Source organism: Nelumbo nucifera, chromosome 3 (assembly GCF_055504915.1).
Source record: "Nelumbo nucifera cultivar China Antique chromosome 3, China Antique-T2T, whole genome shotgun sequence".
NCBI classification, from domain to species: domain Eukaryota; kingdom Viridiplantae; phylum Streptophyta; class Magnoliopsida; order Proteales; family Nelumbonaceae; genus Nelumbo; species Nelumbo nucifera.
In genome coordinates, this window is record NC_142651.1 from 62,497,626 (window position 1) to 62,520,242 (window position 22,617).

The 22,617-nt window shown below is 39.4% G+C and overlaps 1 protein-coding gene across 6 annotated transcripts in view; it reads right to left on the reverse strand.

Moving 5' to 3' along the window:
• The window catches only part of BGAL9 (beta galactosidase 9), a 162,676-nt gene that overhangs the window by 11,053 nt on the left and 129,006 nt on the right, over nucleotides 1-22,617 (reverse strand). For 2 of the 6 annotated variants that reach the window (XM_010275743.2, XM_010275742.2), the window contains one exon: nucleotides 20,744-20,952. In XM_010275743.2, the coding sequence (XP_010274045.1) occupies nucleotides 20,744-20,952 (209 nt within the window). Of the gene's footprint in view, nucleotides 1-11,242; nucleotides 16,394-16,537; nucleotides 16,623-20,743; nucleotides 20,953-22,617 lie in introns of those variants that run through there. The other 4 variants (XM_088901851.1, XM_088901848.1, XM_088901850.1 and 1 more) reach the window with 4 other exon arrangements.

The following is a 22,617-nucleotide window of genomic DNA, read 5'->3' on the forward strand; positions in this document are numbered from 1 at the left end:
AAAGAGGAACCAGTACTACAGCAATCCGGACAAGTCCAGAGAAGGGTCCGAACAGCTTCAGCAAGCAAAAAAGGGGTTGACAGTCCAAAAAAGGTAAGTTTCAGGACTGTCAAACCAAAGAAGGGACTAAAAACCCTTCAAAAAGAGGATGAAAAGGAGATCCAAGAGAATGGAAAGCAAAAGGGGTCTAGGACGACACCAGATCTAGAGTTAAAGGCTGATTGGATCAGCCGAAAGAGAGAAAAGTGGGAAAAACCAACCTGTTAGGCATCTTTTTCAAAAAAACAGGAGGGTTTTTGTGCTGATCGAAACAACCCCCAAGAAGATCCGGATCAGAATCCGAACAGTACTGATGGAAGCCTTGAAAAGCAGTAAAGCACTCTTCAATCTTGTATAGAAACCAGAACTCCTAGGCTGATACAGGTGACCCGCTTTGATACCATGTGAGCAGAACTGAGAGCAAAGAAGAGCAGATTCAGGGGTGTCTTGAATGGTCAACCCCCACCCAAAAGAGCCCCTTTTATATTAAAAGATATGTACAGTTACAAGAATGCCCTTATAGGGCTAAAAGATAAAAAAAGAACAAATAAAACAATAAGTGTACTGTACAACAGGGACTATACTAATAATATACATCAGGATATATCTCCACAGTAGGGAACTTCCCTCAGTTCAAGAGGTGTATGTTCTAGTTCAATCTGAGGAAAGCAGAAGAAATTTGATGAATGCTTCTAAAGGGGAGTAGCCGGTTGCTTTAGCTGCCAGGGCAGTAGTTCTGGAGTGAAGAAGAATGACTCTAAGAAAGTTGATGATAAGGATAAACTTTGGTGTACTCATTGCCAATGGTCTATACATACTTGTGAGACTTGCTGGGAGCTTGTTGGAAAGCCCACGTGGGCTACCAAGAATCAAGACAGCTCTAAGAAGCCCACCCAAAAGAAGTTTAATTCTGCAAATATGGCTACTCAGGAATCTAGGACAAATAACTTGACATCTAGTTCCTCTCAAGAGAGCTCCCTTGGTTCTGACCCTAGGGAAGACATTGTTAACTCTTTCATGATCACTTGGAGTTATATGGTAGGACCCTTCGGCAAATGGATAAATTGGTTCCTATTCCTTCTACCTCATTTGCGTCTACATTAGGTAACAATGCTTCTACATTTCATGTGTTTACCTCAATCCTTGATACCCCTTGGATCATTGACTCAAGGGCTTTTAACCATATGACTTATAAGTCAAATTTGTTTAAATCTTACACCCTTCTCTCAGGTAGATAAAGTGAGACTGGATTATAGATCCTTTTCCACCATTGCTAGTTAGGGATTTAGGGATCTGTATCCCTTCCCCATGGACTTGGTTCTACCTAATGTTCTTCACGTACCTAAGCTTCCTATTAATTTGTTATTTGTAAGTAGTATTACTTAATCTTTGAATTGTTGTGTGACCTTTTTTCCCAACTCTTGTATTTTCCAAGATTTTGCCTTGGGGAGGACAATTGGTAAAGGAAGCATAGTCAATGGTCTCTACATTTTGGAGAATAAAGCTGGTCATGCGGCACCAGTCTCTATGGGTCTTCTAAGTCAGCCAGTCAATCAACCAATTGAGAGTTAAGTTTGTTTATGGAATAACCGTCTTGGTCATCTGTCATTTAAGTTTTTAACATTATGTTTCTAGAGTTGTTTTAAGTCTGTGCTTGTTTCAAGTTTGAAATGTGAGACATGTCAATTAAATAAGCATTGTAGAACTCATTTTCCTCCAAATAATAAAAGATCTACTATGCCTTTTTATATTGTGTATTCTGATGTTTGGGGTCCTATAACTACATCTACTAAGGGTGGATGTAAATATTTTATTGGCATGATTGATGACTATTTATGGTATATGTGGATATATCCTATGCATTCAAGGGACAAGGTGCCCAAAATTGTGAAGAATTTTCAGGGTATGGTTTTCACTCAGTTTCATGTTGAGATTCAGATTTTCTAATCAGATAATGCAAAATAAATCTTCCATCATGATCTAGCTAACACTTTTCTATCCATGGGTCTCTTCACCAGAGCTCTTGTGTACTAGAACACCACAATAAAATGGTGTTACAGAAAAGAAGAATTTCCACCTCCTTGAAGTTGCTCATAGTAATGTCCTGCACATGAATATTCCCAAGTGTTTTTGGGTTGAGGATGTTCTGGTTTCCCTTTACGTCATCAATCATAATCCCTCTCTTTTCCTACAGTACAAGGCCCCACATCAGCTTTTATTTCCTCGGTCTCCCCTATTTTCCATTCCTTTGCATGTGTTTGGCTGTTGGTGCTTAGTTCATGACTTGTCTCCTATATGGGCTAAATTAGATCCTAGGGCCATTCCCTGTGTCTTCCTTGGTAATCCATCTTCTTAGAAAGGCTACAAATGCTTTGACCTTACTTTTCACAAGTATTTTATGTCCATGGATGTGTCATTTTTTGAATCCAAGCCATTCTTCCCTACCTTTCCCAAGGGGGAATTGTATGGAGGAGAAGGTCCAATAGTAGATCCATCTTCCTTCTATCCTAGATCTTTCTCCCTTTTGTGTTTTACTAAGGCACCGTAAGAACCAACAGAGTTCAAAAAGTGTAGAGCAACCAAAAATTGGACTCCTTAAAGGAAAGTCCCTCTCAGCCAGGTACTCTTATTCCTCTTGAGACTATTGATTCTATTGCTATTGATGACTCTTGATGATCTTTGTTAGAATGTTAAGAGTGATGTTCGGCTGATAAGAGTTCTTACTAGCCCAGTCTTATGTCTAACTTATCTTGTAATTGGGCCTGTGTTAATGGGCCTAATCCTGTTTAATGATTTAAGTCATCTGGGTGTCCCATCACTAATCAGGGGCATCCCAGTAATTTCTTGTACCTTGTACTACATCCATCTATAAATAAAAGACTGGTCGACTGGCTAGTACAGTTCGACATTCTCTTCAGTTCTGTGGTTCTCTTCTCCTTTGCTACTTCGAGTATAGCTCTTCAGATTACATGGTATCAGAGCATTAGGTCCTTCCTGGTTTCAGCAGGCGCACTCTTCTCTTGCTGTCTTTTCGTCTTCTCTCTTCCTTTTCTGGGTTGTTGCAGTAAAGACCTAGGAGTGTAAGAGAGTAAAGCAAGTTCGAACCTAGGGTTTCTCTTGGTTGTAGGACTCAAGGGAAGTAAGACCCAGAAGTAGATGTCCTACTAGTTTTTTTTCAGCAAGTAGTAGCTATTGGGCTACTAAGAGGGGTCTGTATAGGACAGACCTAGTTGAGGACTGATTTCAGCAGTCCTAGCACTAGCCGAAAGGGGGAGAGCTTCCTCTACAGTTGCAGCTTCGTGCTCTAGCAAGACTTGCGCAGAACAAGTGGTAAAGACTTAGCCTCCTCTACAGTTGCAGCTTCGTGCTCTAGCAAGACTGGCGCAGAACTGTGGCAACTTCAGTTACAGATTTTCTTCAGGTCAGTTATCAGCCCTACTTTTGCACTGCACAGTTGCAGCCTTAAACTTTTACCAGCACTGTGAACTGGTTCAGTTACAGACCTTTACTTGCTATTTCGGCCAGTCCTAAACAGCACTGCACAGTACCTGAACTGTGAACACTTCTACCAGCACTGTGAACACTGTGATCACTTAGGCCAGTCCTAAACAGAACCACCTACAGCACTGTGAACAACTCTTGGACTGAAGTCAGGATGTCCTCACTATCCGGTGAAGTTTCCTCTAGAGATAACAGACCTGTCACAAGGTCCTCAAACCGGGAAAACCCTAATCTGCACAGCTTGCAGATTACAAGTGTGCTGCTAGATGAGTATAACTTCAGAGAGTGGTCTGTCTCAGCAATGCTATTCATTACCTCTCGTGATCTCAGAAGCTATCTGGATGGAGACAAGAAACAACCAGAAATTGGCAGTCCTGAATACACCATGTGGCGCAAGGAAAATGCCACAGTCATGTCTTGGTTGCTGGCCTCCATGACTCCTAGGGTGGCCAGAACTGTTCATCACTTCCCTACAGCCGCTAGAATTTGGGAGAAAGTATCTAAGACATACGGCCAAAAAAAGAACAATGCTAGAATCTACAGGCTGAATCAAGACATTGCAGTCCTAAGGCAAGGAGACATGTCCGTGGCAACCTACTTTGCAACACTGGAAGGCCTCTGGGAAGAACTTGACTACCACTTGATTTTGGATTGGGAAAATGCCAATGATAAGGGGAGGCATGACAAGCAGATTGAGGAGGGCAGAGCCTTCAAGTTTTTGGCGGGTCTTGACCCTGTATATGAAGGTATAAGGTCACAGATTCTAGGGAGAGATGAATTACCTGAGCTTCACCATGTCTACTACCTGGTGAGGAATGAAGAAGTAAGGAGAAAGGAGATGCAAGTTGACTCCCAGACACAGTCAACAGAACTACCTGGAGAACATTTAGCCTTAGTCTCCACTAAGGGGAATAGATTTTCAGACAAGAAGTCCCTCAAGTGTACCCATTGCAGTGGTGAGAAACACACAAAGGAGAAATGTTGGGTCTTGTACTCTCATCTGAAGCCAGCTGCTCTGAGAAAGGACAAAAGGCAACATAAGGGCCACACAGGAAGTGGGAATCTTGCCACCAACAATAGTAGTGACAACTCACAGAGTACTCAGACAGTGTCCTCTTCCACCGCAAGGCAGGCTACCGACTCCTCTGGACCAAGTACTTCGGGCTTCACAGCTAATGAGGTAGAGGTTCTCAGCTGGGCATTAGCCCGTCTGAAGAACAATTCTTTAGCTTCCACCTCTCTTGCCAAATCAGGTACAACCTCTGCATTTAGTGCAACTAGTTCCATTAATTCTACCTCTTGGGTGATTGATTCTGGAGCCACTGACCATATGACACATATGTCCTCCTTATTCTTTACATATCATTTGTTGTCTGGCCAGGATAAGATGAGAGTAGCTGATGGGTCCCTCTCCACCATCTCTGGAAAGGGGGTGGTTGACCTAATCAAGGACCTCTCACTTAAATCAGTTCTACATGTTCCTAGTCTTACCTCAAATCTGTTGTCTGTTTCAAAGCTTACAAAAAATTTGAACTGCAGTATAACTTTCTTTCCTTCTCATTGTGTCTTCCTGGACAGATTGACGAGGAGAACGATTGGGAGTGGTTATGAGTATGGGGGCCTCTACTATTTTGATGAAGATGTCAGCTAAGCCTTGCAAGCTTCTACTACTAGTCCGGAAAGTGTGGAGTCAATAGCAAGGCTGCACTTGTGGCATGCTAGGCTAGGTCATTTGTCCTTTTCTTCTTTAGCAATGTTGTTTACCGAACTATGTAAGGGCATTCCGAGTCAGAGTTTAATTTGTGATGTGTGTCAAATGTCAAAGCAATGTAGATCAATATATCCAATTTCTAGTAATGAAATTCAAGCCCCTTTTGATTTGATTCATTCTGATGTTTGGGGTCCTTCACTCATTGTTTCCATTGATGGCTTCCGTTACTTTATCAGTTTTATTGACCATTATTCTCGGTGCACTTGGATTTATCTGTTGAAAGGATGTGATGAAGTTCCCCGGATAACTATGATGTTTTGCAAGATGGTTGAAACACAATTTGATAAAAAGATCAAGCAATTCCGTTCAGACAATGCAGTTGAATACTTTGAAAGATCCCTGAACTCATTCATGGAAGATGCAGGCATGTTACATCAATCATCATGTGCTTACACCCCTCAGCAAAATGGGGTTGCTGAGTGCAAGAACAGGCACCTATTGGAGACAGCTCAAGCCCTTCTTTTCCAACACAATGTGCCCAAGCAATATTGGTCTCAAGCTGTTCTCACTACATCATACCTAGTAAATCGGATGCCATCTAAGGTACTAGGTATGAAGACCCCTTTCTCTGTTGTGTCCCACTCTTCCAGAGTTTCCTCTTCCCCCACGGGTTTTTGGCTGTACATGCTTCATACATGTGAAGGATCCAAAGAAAACCAAATTGGATCCAAAGACTACAAAGGGGATATTTTTGGGGTACTCTCCCATGCAAAAGGGGTATAAGTGTTATGATCCTGTCTCCAAGAAAAAATGTCACCAGATATTTTTGGGGTACTCTCCCACGCAAAAGGGGTATAAGTGTTTTGTTCCCATTTCATCACCTTCCACCACTACTAGCTGTAACATTCCGGGTCAACCTAGTGAGACTCCCACTGTAACAGTTACTTCTCCAGATTCGGCTGATGCTTCTGAAGGTTCCAGTAAACAAGAGAAAGAGATACTCACATACAGTAGAAGGAAGAAGGGCCCTCAACCTCATGATTGCAACCAGTTGAACTCAGATCAATCTGTCTCTGCAATCCAAGGTAATTCTGACTCACTCAATTCAGATTTGGATCTTCCTATTGTTCTCCGTAAGCCTGTTCGTTCTTGTACCACTCGGCATCCCATAGCTGATTATGTTTCTTACTCACACTTATCCCCTGCCTATCATTCCTTTGTGTCTGCTCTTTCCTCTGTATGTGTCCCTTCCAGGTATTCAGAGGCGGCATCTGATCCAAGGTGGAAAGAAGCCATGAATGAGGAGATGAAAGCCCTAATGAAAGCAAGAACGTTGGAATTGGTGGACCTGCCATAGGGGAAAGGCACTGTTGGGTGCAAGTGGGTATTCACAGTAAAGCACATGGAAGATGGGTCAATTGAGTGGTACAAGGCCAGACTTGTGGCAAAGGGATTTACACAAAAGGAAGGAATTGACTACAAGGAAACCTTTGCCCCAGTAGCAAAGCTCAACACAATCAGGGTTCTTCTATCACTAGCAGCAAAATTCTCTTGGGAACTTCATCAGCTGGATGTGAAGAATGCCTTCCTAAATGGTGATCTTCATGAAGAGGTATTCATGGAACCCCCACCTGGATATGATGTTGGAAAGAAGGTATGTAAACTAAGGAAAGCATTATATGGTTTGAAGCAATCTCCCCGGGCATGGTTTGAGAGACTTTGTTTGGCCATGAAGAAAGTAGGGTACACTCAGAGCAGTGCAGATCATACATTGTTTACAAGGAGACAGGATGACAAACTTACAACACTCATTGTGTATGTGGATGATATGGTGATTACTGGAAATGATGTGAAAGAGATGAAGAGGCTGAAGGAGTTCTTAGCTTCAGAATTTGAGATCAAAGACCTGGGAAATCTGAGATACTTTCTTGGGATTGAAGTTGCTAGATCAAGAGAAGGAATCTACATATGTCAAAGAAAGTATGTGCTAGATCTCCTAGAGGAAACAGGCATGATGGGGTGTAGGCCAGCAGACACTCCAATAGAACCAAGCCATGGATTACAAGAATCAATGGGTGAGGAATACTGTGATAAGGAAAGGTACCAAATTGGTAGGAAAACTGATATACTTATCCCTTACTCGGCCAGACATTGCCTATGCAGTGCATGTTGTCAGTCAATTCATGCACTCACCAAAGACCCCTCACATGAGAGCCGTGGAAAGAATTCTCAGATATTTGAAGACTTGCCCAGGGAAAGGAATTCTATTCAGGAAAAACAACAGACTTGAAATTGAAGCCTACACTGATGCTGATTGGGCTGGGTCTGTTGGAGACAGAAAATCAACCTCAGGTTACTGTACATTCTTGGGAGGAAACCTAGTCACATGACACAGTAAGAAGCAGAATGTTGTGGCTAGATCAAGTGCAGAAGCAGAATACCGGGCTATGGCACACGGGGTTGCTGAACTCTTATGGCTCAGAACTCTCCTTAATGAGCTTGGTATCAAGACTGAGGGTCCTCTCCAGCTGTATTGTGATAATAAAGCTGCTATCAACATCACCAACAATCCCGTGCAGCATGATAGGACAAAACATATTGAAATTGATCGACACTTTGTCAGAGAGAGAATTATTTCAGGAGAACTCTGTGTGCCTTATACACCATCAGAGATGCAGATTGCAGATGTATTGACAAAAGGGCTGGCAACAACAAAGTTCAGGGACATACTTGGCAAGCTAAACATGATTGATATCCATGCTTAGCTTGAGGGGGAGTGTTAGAATGTTAGAGTGATGTTCGGCTGATAAGAGTTCTTATTAGCCCAGTCTTATGTTTAACTTATCTTGTAACTGGGCCTGTGTCAATGGGCCTAATCCTGTTTAATGATTTAAGTCATCTGGGTGTCCCATCACTAATCAGGGGCATCCCAGTAATTTCTTGTACCTTGTACTACATCCATCTATAAATAAAAGACTGGTCGATTGGCTAGTACAGTTCGACATTCTCTTCAGTTCTGTGGTTCTCTTCTCTTCTTTGCTACTTCGAGTATAGCTCTTCAGATTACAATCTTAATATCCCAATTGCTCACAGAAAGGGCATTAGGTCATGTACTACTAAACACCCTATTGCATTTCTTGTCTTATAAAAATGTATCTCTCTCCTTTCGTGCCTTCTTAACTGCCATTGGTAGTGTGTCTATTCCCAAAAGTGTTGTCGAAGCTTTGTTTATACTTAAATGGATAGATGCAATGAAGGAAGAAATTAGTGTTATTCATAAAAACAATACATGGGAGTTGGTAGATCTTCCTAAAGGAAAAAAAGCCAGTCGGTTGTAAGTGGGTGTTTATTGTGAAACACAAGGTTGATGGTATAGTGAAGAGATAAAAGGATAGCTTAGTTGCAAAGGGGTACACACAGGTATATGGGGTTGATTATAGAGAGACTATTGCTTTAGTCGTCAAAATGAACTCTATCTGGATTCTTCTATCATTAACTGTTAACTTTAATTGGGAGATTCATCAACTTGATGTTCAAAATGCTTTCCTAATTGGAGACTTGGAAGAGGAAGTTTACATGATTCAGCCTCTTGGTTTCTAGCAAATGAAATGAAGGGAAGGTATGTAAGTTGAAGAAATCCCTATATAGATTGAAGCAGTCTCCAAGTGCTTGGTTTAGTAGATTTCACGTGGCCCTTCAATAGATTGGGTTTAAGCAATGTTAATCAGATCATACTCTTTGTCAAGAGGGAACATGAGAAAGTTGTAGCCTAATTGTATGTGGATGATATAGTCATCTTTGGGAACTTGAGTTTTGAGATTCAGCGGGTGAAAATATCCCTTGTAGTGCAATTTGAATTCAAGGTTCTAGGACCTCTATGGTACTTTCTTGGAACTGAGGTGGCCTGTTCACAAAAGGGAATCTTCATTTCTCAAAGTATATACATCTTGGATCTCTTACAAGATACAAGCAAACTGGGTGCAAAACCAGCAGATTCCTTTATTGATGCTAATCATAGACTTGGTGATTGTATTGGAGAAACTCTAGAAGATGTTAAGAAGTCTTAGAGATTAGTGGGTAAACTTCTCTACTTGTCAATAACTCAGCTTGATATTGCCTATGTTGTGAGAGTTCTCAGCTAGTTATGCATGCTTCCAAGAGGACTTCACATCCAGAAGCTGTAGAGAGGATTCTTAGATATTTAAGAAAAATATCTAGGGACTGGTATGCTGTTCAAGCACGATCACATGAAAGTTGAAGTTTACACTAATGCTGATTGGGTATGGTTAGATGATGATAGGAAGTCCACAAGTGGTACTGCACCTTTGTTGGTGGAAACTTAGTCACCTAGAAGAGCAAGAAACAAAGTGTTGTGACTAGGTCTAGGGCTGAAGCTGAGTACAGAGCCTTGGCTCATGGGGTTGTTAAAGTTCTTTGCAGTGTTTTCAACCGTTAACCCAGCCAGTCGAACTGTTCAAACCATCACCCGACCAAGATTCCGGGCCAGTTCATCAAGACCCGTTAGACAGTCAAAAACTATTGACTTGGTCAAGAACCGTTCGACCCGTCTGGTTCAATTGTTGACCCATTCGACCCAGTCACTGGGTCGCGGGTTGCACATTCAGTGTATGCAAACTTTCGGAGGCCATAACTTTGCACTCCGATGTCCGATTGGGCTGATTTTTTTTAATTTTGGGTAACTATTCGAAATCTATGCATCTCAATGGGCCATAGGTGCCTTGCCCCACTATTTTCACAAAAAACCCATATTTTGGCCTCAAATTACAATTTTTAATATTTTTATAAATAAAAATGAGTTAAAAAATATCAATTAAATATAAAAATACATATAACATATCTAAAACATATTTATATATTATTTATTGATAAAATATATTTCTGCACATATATACATATAAATATATATACTTAATACTTATATATGATGACATGGCACGGTCTGAACCATTCGACCCAGAGGCAAAAACGGTTCAGCCTCCAGGTCGGTTTTTAAAACATTGGTTCTTTGGGTAAAAAGTCTAATTGATGAATTGGGTTTCTCTGTTGATAACCCAATGTCCCTTTGTTGTAACAACAAGGTAGTTATAAATATTGCCATCAATCTTGTCCTTCATGATAGAACTAAACACATTAAAGTTGATAAGCATTTTATAAGAGAAGCTCAAAAAGGGCAAAGTTTGTACTACTTATATCAATTCTAAGGAGAAACTTGCAGATGTTCTCACAAAAGGACTTCACTACCTATGACAGAATGAGTTATGTGAGAAGTTGGCAATTACTAACATATATGACCCAACTTGAGGGGGAATGTTGTAATTCTGTTATGTTATGGCTACAAGGGCTTTTTTGTCTTTTTATTTCTTTCTATTGTATAGCTGTCACACTAATAGTATAAATAGAACACAAGGCGTCAAACTCCATTCTTTTTTGGTGCCTTTTTATTTTTTCTTCTTTCTCTTTTCTTCCTCTCTGGAATTCCCTTCTCTCCCACTTCTATTTTCTTCTAGGTTTTCAAAACTAATTACAAGACCATCAATGGTGTATCGAGTGCATGGTTAGGTAGTCAAGAAATAACATATCCATAAAATGTGTGGAAGAAATGTGAATGTTGAAATGGATGAGTGTAGACGAAGATGGTTTGGGCAGTAGAGAAACCATCAACAACACCAGTAAGAAGTGATCTGCCACAAGTTTAAGGGGGTAGAACAGTGTTCAGAAATGCATCCTTTATTTATCTATGTTGCTTTTAATTGTTCACTTTTTTCCTTTTATTCATTTTTATGCATTTTGTGCTGTCCTATAAGGTTGTACACAACCAAGGGTAGACTAGTCATTTTAGATTGTATTTTAGTTGTAGTTTATATAGTGGAAAGAAGCTATAAGCCCAAATTTTTTGACTCCCTTTCAAATCTTTCTTTCCACTTTCTTCTCTTATCCTTGTCCTATCTTTTACTTTCTATATATTTCTGATTTCTTTTTACAGTTCTGTTGGCCAAGTGGTACCAAAGCAAGGTTTCACAAAGAGAATTTTGGATATAACTCATGTAACTCTAGGATAATCTTTCCACATGGAAGATTAAAGAATTTGATTGTTTTTTTAAATCTCCCCTAGTTTAGATGATTTTTGGAGATGAATAAGGAAAATACATATCTTTTATTATGTTTAGAAAACTGATAGTTTTCACAAGGTAACTCTAAAAACTTAACAGAAGAAAATAAAGTAGGAAATAGGTGAGTCAAAGGTTAAAAAGACAAATGACCAAGGAAAAAGTGCCAAAGCATGATCCTCTACTAGGAAGAAATAGATTTGTATGTGTGATAGAACAAGAATTAGAAGAAATTGATGTCTTTCTATTGAGAAAGTAGTACATATATATACAACCTTGTAGATACTAAAAAGGAAGAAAATCATACAGCCTTGCAGATACAAAAAAGGAAGAACATCATACAGCCTTGCAGATACAAAAAAGGAAGAAAATCATACAGCCTTGTAGATACTAAATAGGAAGAAAATCAAAGAAAGAATAATTCCTATAATCAAGCTATTCCTAATTGGGCTAATACTACATATTTACAGCCTATAATTTCATAACACTCCCCCTCTAGATGGAGCATAGATGTCAATCATGCCCAGCTTGTTACAAATATAAGAAATCCAAGCTCCATTAAGAGCTTTTGTAAAGATATCTCCTAACTGCTCTCCAGTCTTTACATATGCTGTAGAGATCAAGTTTTGTTGAATTTTCTCACGAACGAAATGACAGTCTATCTCGATATGTTTAGTTCGTTCATGAAAAACTGGATTCGAAGCAATATGAATCACAGCTTGATTATCGCACCATAGCTTCGCTGGAACTAAGACTTTAAGACCGACCTCAGTTAAGAGTTGAGAAACCCACATAACCTCACACGAAGCTTGTGCCATTGCTCTATACTCAGATTCTGCACTAGATCGCGACACCACATTTTGCTTCTTACACTTCCACGAAACCAGATTACCACCAACGAAAACACAATAGCCAGTAGTGGACCTTCGATCAATCTTGGAACTTGCCCAGTCCGCATCAGAAAAACACTCAATGTTATTGTGACCATGATTCCGATACAGTATCCCCCGTCCAGGAGCTCCTTTCAAGTAACACAAGATTTGTTCTAAGGTTGCCCAATGATGCACTATAGGAGAGGACATAAATTGACTTACAATACTAACTGAGTAAGCAATGTCTGGACGAGTCACTGTGAGATAGTTCAACTTTCCAACTAATCTTCTATATCGTTCAGGATCATCAAAAGCATCTCCATCCTTTGTGAGTTGCTGGTTAGGAAGCATTGGAGTACTGCATGGTTTGACTCCCAGTTTCCCAGTTTCTGTTAACAGGTCCAAAACATACTTCCTCTGAGACAGGAAAATGCCTCTCTTACTCCTTGCCACCTCAATCCCCAAGAAGTATTTTAGGTGCCCCAAATCTTTAGTATTGAATTGGCTCTGCAAGAAGGATTTCAAGGATGAGATTCCCTTCGTGTCACTCCCAGTGATAACAATATCGTCTACATATACAACAAGTAGAATGATGCCAAATGTGGACTGCTTATAGAAAGCAGTATGGTCAGATTTGCACTTCCTCATCCCAAACCTCTCTACTGTCTGACTGAATTTTCCAAACCAAGCTCGAGGACTCTGTTTTAGTCCATACAGCGATTTTTGAAGACGATAAACTTTCCCAGACTCCCCCTGAGCAACAAACCCAGGTGGTTGCTCCATATAAACCTCCTCCTGAAGAACTCCATGCAGGAAAGCATTTTTAATATCAAGTTGGTAAAGTGGCCAATCATATGTAGCTGCCAGAGAAATAAATAATCGAACTGAAGTCAATTTTGCCACAGGGGAGAAAGTATCAGAATAGTCCACTCCATATGTCTGTGCATAGCCTTTGGCCACCAGGCGAGCCTTTAGGCGAGCCACTGATCCATCAAAATTAAATTTGACTGCAAAGACCCACTTGCATTCAACCGCTTTCTTACCAGCAGGTAAATCGACCAGATCCCAAGTACCATTCTCAGTCAAGGCATTCATTTCCTCAAGCATGGCATCACGCCACCCAGGATGGGATAAAGCCTGGTGAACAGTTTTGGGAATCCCTACAGAATCAAGAGAGGCAACAAACGAACAAGAAGTAGAGGACAAACGATCATAGGTAACATAAGAGGAAATTGGATAAGTACATTGACGTTTACCTTTTCGAAGAGCAATAGGTAGATCAATATCACTGGGCATTGGATCTGATGACGAAGAAGAGACCGGTGCCGGACTTGTCACAAGAGGATTAGGTCGTCGAGAATAGACTTGAGTAATAGGTAGTTTTGGTTGAGGTGGTGGTGGGGGTATTGGAACAACACTAGCGTCTGGACCGGTGACATGATACACTAGTAGATCATCATCCTCTTGTGGACACACAGGTGTAGATGGAGCAGTAAAGAAAGGAAGATGTTCATGGAATGTAACATCAGCTGACACAAGGAAACTGTTCAAGAGAGTAGAAAAACACCTGTACCCTTTTTGGAGACGAGAGTATCCCAGGAAGACACATTTTAATGACTTGGGGTCCAATTTGGAAACCTGCGGACGAACATCACGAACAAAACAAGAACATCCAAAGATACGAGGTTCAACAGGAAACACAGATTTATTAGGAAACAAAATCTTATAAGGGATCTGATCATTTAGAACAGTGGAAGACATGCGATTAATCAAAAAACACGCTGTAGAAACAGCATCAGCCCAAAACTGTTTAGGAACATGTGTTTGAAATAAAAGAGCCCTGGCAGTTTCAAGAAGATGTCTATTTTTTCTTTCAGCCACTCCATTTTGAGATGGAGTATCAACACAAGATGATTGATGGAGAATTCCATTCTGAGTCATGTAAGTCTGGAAGGAATCAGAGAAATATTCTAAAATGTGAAAGCAACTCAGAGCGAGATTTCATTAAATAAAGCCAAGTCATACGAGAAAAATCATCCACAAAGGTAACAAAATATCAAAATCCAGTCTTAGACATGATAGGACAAGGTCCCCAAACATCTGAATGTACTAACTCAAAAGCATGACTAGCCCTTTTATTAACTCGAGAAACAGACGATAGACGATGATGTTTTGCAAACTGACAAGACTCACAATCTAAAGAAGATACATCATGAAACTGAGGAGATAACTTCTTTAACAAAGGTAAAGATGGATGCCACAACCGACAATGAGCTTCAAAAGGAGATAAAGTATTGGAACAGGCAATGGTCTGAGGTTCCTAGGTATCCAAAATGTACAGACCTCCTGATTCTCGTCCTTTACCAATAATCCTCTTCGTCATAAGATCCTGAAACAGACAATGATCAGGAAAGAATGAGATACAACAGTTAAGGGTACGAGTGAGTTTGCTAACAGATACCAAATTAAAAGAAAATTTTGGTAAACTCAATACAGATGACAAAGAAAGTGTTGGTGTGGGATTGATAGTGCCAGAACCAAGGACAGAAGAAATAGAACCATCTGCTAAGGTGACTGAAGAAGGAAAAGTGTGTGATTGGAAAGTGGAAAAGAGACTAGGATTACCTGTCATATGATCTGTTGCATCAGAATCAATGACCCACTGAGAGGAAGAAGAAAGAAGACATGTATTGGTTTTACCTGACTCAGCAAGGGCAGTGATGGACTGAGAGGAGTTCTTTAATGCCTCTTGATACTGGGTAAATTTTGCATACTCATCTGCAGAAATTGTAATGGTCTGATTTGACGATGGATGAGGAGCATCACTCGTAGTTACAACATGAGCTGACTGAGACCCAGAAGACTTGTGGTTTTTCTTTAGCAATTTCTGGCAAGTCCTTTTAGTGTGTCCTGGTTCATGACAATAGTAGCAAACTACTCCCCCTGTGGCCTGAGTTCCAGCATTCCAACCACTATTACTGCCACCTCTGCTACTATTCTGAGAACGAGACCGACCAGTTGATCCACTATTCTGACTGACAAGTGCACTAGATTGTTGTACAGGTGAGGTATGGGAACCAATATCTGTACGAAGGACCCTAGTAAAGACCTCTTTTAAAGAGGTAATCTCAGGATTAGACAAAATCTGTGACTTAGCACCATCAAATTGAAAATTAAGGCCAGCCAGAAAACTCATAATAACCATCTGTTCACGTTGAGTCTGCTTAACTTTGATATCAGTACTGAAGGGTAACAAGGCGTTCAATTCTTCATAAGTGCGCTTGAAATTCATGAAATAGGTCTGAAGAGACTGATCCTGTTGTTCAGCCTGATAAAATGTCTTGCAAACATCAAAAATACGGGAAATATTTTCTTTACCAGAGAACAGAAAAGCCAAATATTCCATTAGTTCTTTCACAAACTCACAGTGAGAGACATGACCGACGTACTCATTCTCAATAGAATTGTGGATTTGCAAAAACAATTGAGCGTCAATCCTTAGCCATTCAGTGCGGGTCTCATTATTAGGAGGGTCCTTAGTCAGATGGTCGTCCTTAGAGATACTCCGTAAATACAAACGAACAGTCTTACTCCAGTCTAAATAATTAGTTCCGATTAGTTTTTGTTCAGTGATCTTAGACAGAATGGGGATAACACTAGGCATAGCCAAGTTCTTTTGTTCAACCGCCATCATAAACACAGGAAAATAAACTTTTAACAACCAGCAAAGCCAATAAAACAAAATCGGCAGCAGATGCAACACCCAAACAGCAAGAAACCACAACTGACAGCACCGAAATATCAACTGTATAAAAAGAACAGAGAAGAAAGACTTTCCTGATGGGCAAACAAACACCACAGGAGTAACACCGAGGCTGCTGTGCTACTCTCCGACCTGTTGTAGACTTGAAAGCCCTCTCCCGATCGAAGTGAAGACGAGATGGATGAAGGTGGGTAGGCCGATCTGGGATTCTGCTTCCACTGGTAGGGGCGGTGAGATGCAGATGTCACTCGGAATGGGTGACCTAGAGATCACAGCTGCTGCTCACTTGGGCAACGTAAAGAATTCAAAGCTGCTCACTTGGGCAGCAGAGGGAAGAAAACCAGAAATTAGTTTCAGACTGGAATTGGTGTCTCCAGCTCTGATACCATGTGATAGATCAAGAATTAGAAGAAATTGATGTCTTTCTATTGAGAAAGTAGTACATATATATACAACCTTGTAGATACTAAAAAGGAAGAAAATCATACAGCCTTGCAAATACAAAAAAGGAAGAAAATCATACAAGGAGATTACTCTGATGAAGTCCTCTACTAGGTGGCACATCAAGGTGGTAGATTCCATTTGCCTCATGCCCACTCCCAATCATCCTATTCAACTCAAAATCTTGAGAAACAGATTAGTCGAGGACAAAAACCACAGAGTAGCTTAGGGATTTAATGAAGCTATTAACAGAGGAGAAATTTGTATTTAGCTTAGGGACATGAAAAACTGAGGAAAGAATTAAGCCATCAATAACTTTAATATCTCCTTTTCTAGAAATAAGAACATCCATCAACAATATATTCCTTATCCTTTCTTGAACACAAGTAGGACTAGAATAAGAAGGGTAAACTTGTCAAATAGTCAAAAGCTCTTGAGTCTGCTATCTAAGAAATATTTTCATTACTAGTTGCCAAATCATGGTTGGCAGTGCAATGATGAGTAATGAGGAAGGACAATGGATCCTTCACTTAAATATTCACCCTTAATAACACCTCCAGCTGACTAAAGTACTTGCTATATTTTTCAAATTTAGCCCTGGCTGCAAGCCTGCAACAAGTGTCTCCTAGTAAGGAAAATTAGGTGGAGAGAGATTAGAAGCAAACTAATTAGATGATGTAGTAGCAACATTTGCATTGCCTTTCTTGCCACCCCAAAGTCTGGTAGGTTTCAGATGATACCAATGTCTATTTTTAGTATGCTTGCGTTTCCTATATTGCTCACACAAAATCTCCTCCTCCCCTACATGATCTCCAAGTCCCTAATATTAGGCTTAGGTGCAATTTGAGTAGTAAAATCAAGACATGACTGCAACTTAATATTGCTCCTTTTGTCACTAGACTAGAGAGTACACCTTTAGAAGAGAAAAATCTCCTCAAGTAAGAATATGTTGGTGGGCCAAATTTCTACCAAATTTGAAAAATATAGAAAGTACTTTAGTCAGATAGAGGCATTATTTTGTATAGAGATTACACCTGTGGTAATCTTGCTCCTTTTCTTCATTTTTTGATTGGTTTCAAATTTTGTATTTCATTTCCAACATCAATAAAAACAACTACAATTTATCACACTTATACTCTTTAATATGATTAATATAAAATATTAGAGATGTGCCCAATTTTTCTACATTTTTTTTTATTTTTTGTAATCTTTGTATTTATCTCTATTTTGAAAGTTTCATTATTTAACTATGACATCATGGGTTACCCATTTGACCCATATGGTTGAATTGCTCACCTGCCACCATGACAGAAGAAGAGTTTTGTTTTTGGGCTGGTTTTAAAAAAATGGGTTTTTGTGTTGTTAAAAGTATTGAATACGGATCTAATTGCTAGAATTTATTGGTGAGAAAAAATAGCTTAAATATAGGATTTAATGAAGCAAAAATAGGAGTTAGTACCTGTAATAAAATCCAGAAAAGGGTGAAGAAATGTGGAAATAAAGAAGAAAGGGGTGAGGAAGAGATTCAGTCCAGACAAGGTCCAACAAAAGAGAGAAGAAAGCAAGAAGTGAAAAGAAACAAGGTCTAGGAAAGAGATCCAAACTTTCCCCTCTCCCTCCTATTGACCTCTGTTTTGTTAGACTTATATTAAAAACAAAATTACAAAAATACCCTCCAAAGGTTGCATATAACATAAATCTAGAAAACAAAGAACAAAAAGACAATATTACTCCTGCAACATAAATTTCAACACTCCCCTCAAGCTGTAACATATATATCGTAAAGAACCAGCTTGTTACAAATGTAACCCATCCTGGCACAGCTTAAACCTTTGGTGAATAGATCAGCTAGTTAATTATCAGATCTTACATATGGTCTGACAACATCACCACTTGTCACTTTTTCCCTTATAAAATGACAATCAACTTTTATGTGTTTGGTTCTTCGTGAAAAACTGGATTGGAAGCAATATGTGTGGCAGCTTGATTATCACAAAAGAGCTTAATTGGCTTACTAATAGGATGCACTCCATTGAGGTTTTGAACCTTTGGCCACCAGTCAGGCTTTGAACCTCTGAACACTACCATCTTGTCTATGCTTGATTATATAAACTAACCGAAAACCAACTGTTTGTTTATTAGGAAGCACTCCATTGAGGTTCTTTTTTATCTTTAGTTGTCAACTTTTCGAGACCCTTCATCAACTAGATGTGAAGAATGCTTTTATGAATGGGACCTAGATGAGGAGGTGTATATGGTTCAACCCCTTGGTTTTCAACTGCAAGTGAAGGGAAAGTTCATTGTCTAAAAAAAAATCCTTAAATGGCCTAAAAAAATCCCTTGGGGCATGGTTTGATAGGTTTAACAATCAAATGTGTTGGTTTTGTGCAGTGCCAAACTGATCACACACTATTCGTAAAAAAAGGGTGATTTTGTTGCCATTTTGATTGTATACGTGGATGACATTGTGATTATAAGAAGCTAGGAAGAAGAAATTCAAAAATTAAAATAAATTTTGGCCTCAAAGTTTGAGGTTAAATATCTTGGACCATTGAGATACTTTCTTGGTATTGAAGTTAAGGAATCTTTATCTCTCAAAGGAAGCACATCATTGATTTATTGAAGGATAGTGGAAAACTAGGATGTAAACCAGCAGATACTATTATGGATCTAAAATGTAAGCTAGGGACCTATGAGGGTGAGACACTTTCAGATGTACAATAGTATTGAAGACTCATTTGGAGGATCCTGTACCTCTTTGTCACCCAGTCAAACATAGTGTTTTCAGTGTTTTAAGTCAGTATATGTGCTCACCAGAAAAATCTCATTTCAAGGCTGCAAAGAGTTTTTTCTTACTTGAAGAGACACCTTGTCAAGAGTCTTCTCTTCACTAAACAAGGCTACGGTAGGTTGGAGGATTATATTGATGCTAATCAGGAAGTTTTTGTTGATGATAGGAGATCCACCATTGGTTATTGTACCTTGTAAGGGGAAATTTGATCATGTTGAAGAGTAAGGAACAAATTGTGGTAGCAAAGTCAAGTGCAGAGGCGAAGTATTGTCTTAAGGGGTAGCTGAACTTCTATGGTTAAATAATCTTCTTATGGAGTTGGGAATATGGAATTTAGACCCTAATGTTTTTTATTGCAACAAGGCAGCCATCAATATTGCTCATAACCCAGTTATTCACGACAGGATGAAACATATTGAAGTTGACAAACACTTTATCCATGATAGATTTGAAAGGGGTGAAATATGCATACCTTTTGTTGGCTCAAAAGAGCAAGTGGTTGATGTATCTACAAAGAGTGCATCTATCTTGCACCATGAGGAGTTATGTAACAAGTTGGGTATGCATGACATATACAACCCAACTTAAAGGCATGCGTTGTGACTTGTGAGATATGCTCTTTTTATTCTTTGTAGCACAAGGGTATTTTCAAGAAATATTCTTCTTCAATTCTGCTCTCTTTTCTTCTTTTCTTATCTCCTCTCATCTATTCTCTTCTCTTCTCTTCTCTTCTTTTATTTTCTTTGACAGATTACAATCAGATTTATATTAGAATACAAAACAATTATGAGGGGTCTAGTTGAATGTATATGCCCATCTCTAAAGGATACCTTTATTGAGAGGGCAATTCATATGTATGCTTACAAAGATGCCCTTGGGCCATATAAAATTGTTGATCTACAACAGTCCTATACTATTATTGTGATCAGCAGAAAAGAATTTTATTAAATTGATAACTGGAGTTAATACACTCAGTTAACAAGAATGTCCACCCAACTCTAGAGCAGAGTTACATGGTAGCTCAAAAAAGTTGCTGCCTCAACACCCCTTGTTTGGCAAGGGCATCAGCCATCCCATTTTCTGTCCTCACCCAGTTAAAGTGAACTTCGAGGTCCTCTGTGATGCTTTCCATTTCCCTAAATGCATGCCTGAGAGTCCAAGGGATGTGTCTATTGCAACTTGCCCTGGAAATAATTAACTTTGAATCCCCTTCCACCTCCACCTGTCTATAGCCCAACAGTCCTATACTATTACAATAGGATTAAAGAAATAAACAAAATAAGAAAATAAGAGACCTATTTAAAAATCCTTCTGTCTAGAAAAAACTAAATGGCCATTTGTGGGATCCATAGAACAAACATATCCTACTTGATTTAATGCTTAGACTAAGAATCACTTCAAACATTCAGGGACAAATACAGAAAACACAGAACATAAGGAAGGAAGAGAAAGTGGCAAAGTATATTAACATTGAACTTTAAGTAGGAAGAAACATACCAGTTTTGAGTAGGTTTACCACAGTTTGTTGCACACTTTCTTTCATTATAGGTTCCACGGTAATCACATGTATTCTGGCAACCCTCTTTTGGAGCAACCAGTGACCAGTGTCTTCCAATATTGTGGCCATTAACCCAAGCTTGGCCCTTTCCCATGGTTCCCAGATCCAGGGCAACAGGATCTACTCCATCAGGAACATCAAAATATGTCTGTATGCAAATATAATTTCAGAATAATGTTAGAAAGAACACAGAAAAAAATATGCAGGCATCCATAAATAAAGTCTTTATGAGGCAAAGATGTAAGATACTTGGTTAAGTGCAGTTGCAACATTATGTTAGAAGAAACTATGGGGCCTAGAAAAGATAATGGATAATTGTTTTAATTGATAGCAAGATCAGAATGTGTTTTGATAAGAATGAGAAAGACGCAAGTAAAAATTTAGGGATAGAAACCAAAAGAAAAACTACCAGAGGCAGAAAATACATCAATAGTGGACCCTATGCATATGAAAAATACAGCTAATATGACATGTTATCCCCTAAAAAATATCTCTTCCCATTCCTCCTGCCTCCAACCCACTATAATATTCTAGAGGGGGTTTCAAATACACTCTTCTTTAGCAGACCATTAAGGAAGGGATTCTTCACATCCAACTAGAAAATAGACTGAGAATGCACAGTAAACAAGGCCAAGAGAACACAAACTATAGTAATCTTGTTAACTAGAGCAAACATCTCTTCATAGTCGATACCATATTCTTGTATGTATCCCTGAGCAGCAAGACAAGCTTTGCATTTATCTAGAGAACCATCAGACTTCAACTTGATAGTGTAAACTCACTAGCTCCCAATAATAGAAGCACCCAAGGGTGTAGGAACAAGATCCCAAGTGCCATTCTCATGTAAAGCATGAACCTTTGCATCCATTTCTTCTTTTTAATGGGGACTGCTAATGGCATGTTGGTATGAGTGAGGAATATCTGTGGAGGATAAAACAACAGACAAGGAGCTATGTTTTAAGGAAAACCATAGCAGCCAGTACGTCTAGAGATACGAGTAAAATGACAAAGAAGAATAGAAGGAACTAAAGTAAGATGTGGAGGGGTAACTGAAGAGGAAGAATCTGTGAGCATTAAGTAGATTGACGTCCCAAATCAAAATCTTTGGCTTTGACTTCTTCTGAGGCATGTATATAGACCAAACTAGTTTCTCTTCCATCTTTCGAGCCACTATCCAAGGTGAATGTAGTAGTTTTAATTTACACGATGGATATCTATTTAAAGACAACTAGTTATATGCCCCTAAATGTTCTTGGAGACTAATGATTTTGTAGGAGATCCATAAGGACATATTGGTCTAAACAAAACGTATTCCCTCATAGCTAAGTAGTACTACAATCCTAAGCTGCAACTAGATGTGGACAAGTATGTAAAACGACACCAAATTTTCCAAACTACAAAGGCCTCCAATGCTAGTCTATACACTTACCTCCCTGTTCTAACTCCACCATAGGTTGTCATCAACATGGATTTCATGCTCAATCTCTCTTGAACCATATGGGGATTTGATAGTGTCTTAGTGGTAATGGATTGATTCTCAAAGATGGTCCACTTCATCCCTAGTTGCAAGATCAACGACGCCTTGCACATAGCCTAGCTCATACTCAAGGAAATTGTGTGACTCCATGGCATCCAAAATCTATATTCTCGAACAGGGATCACAAGTTCATTAGAACCTTTGGTCTTGGCTCAGTTACAAACTAAAATTCAGCAGCTCCTATCACCCTGAGATTGATGGCTAGACAAAAGTAGTGAATCGCAAAGTCAGAACCTTGCTTCACATTGAGTTGAGCAAGGCACCCTAGGCTTGGGA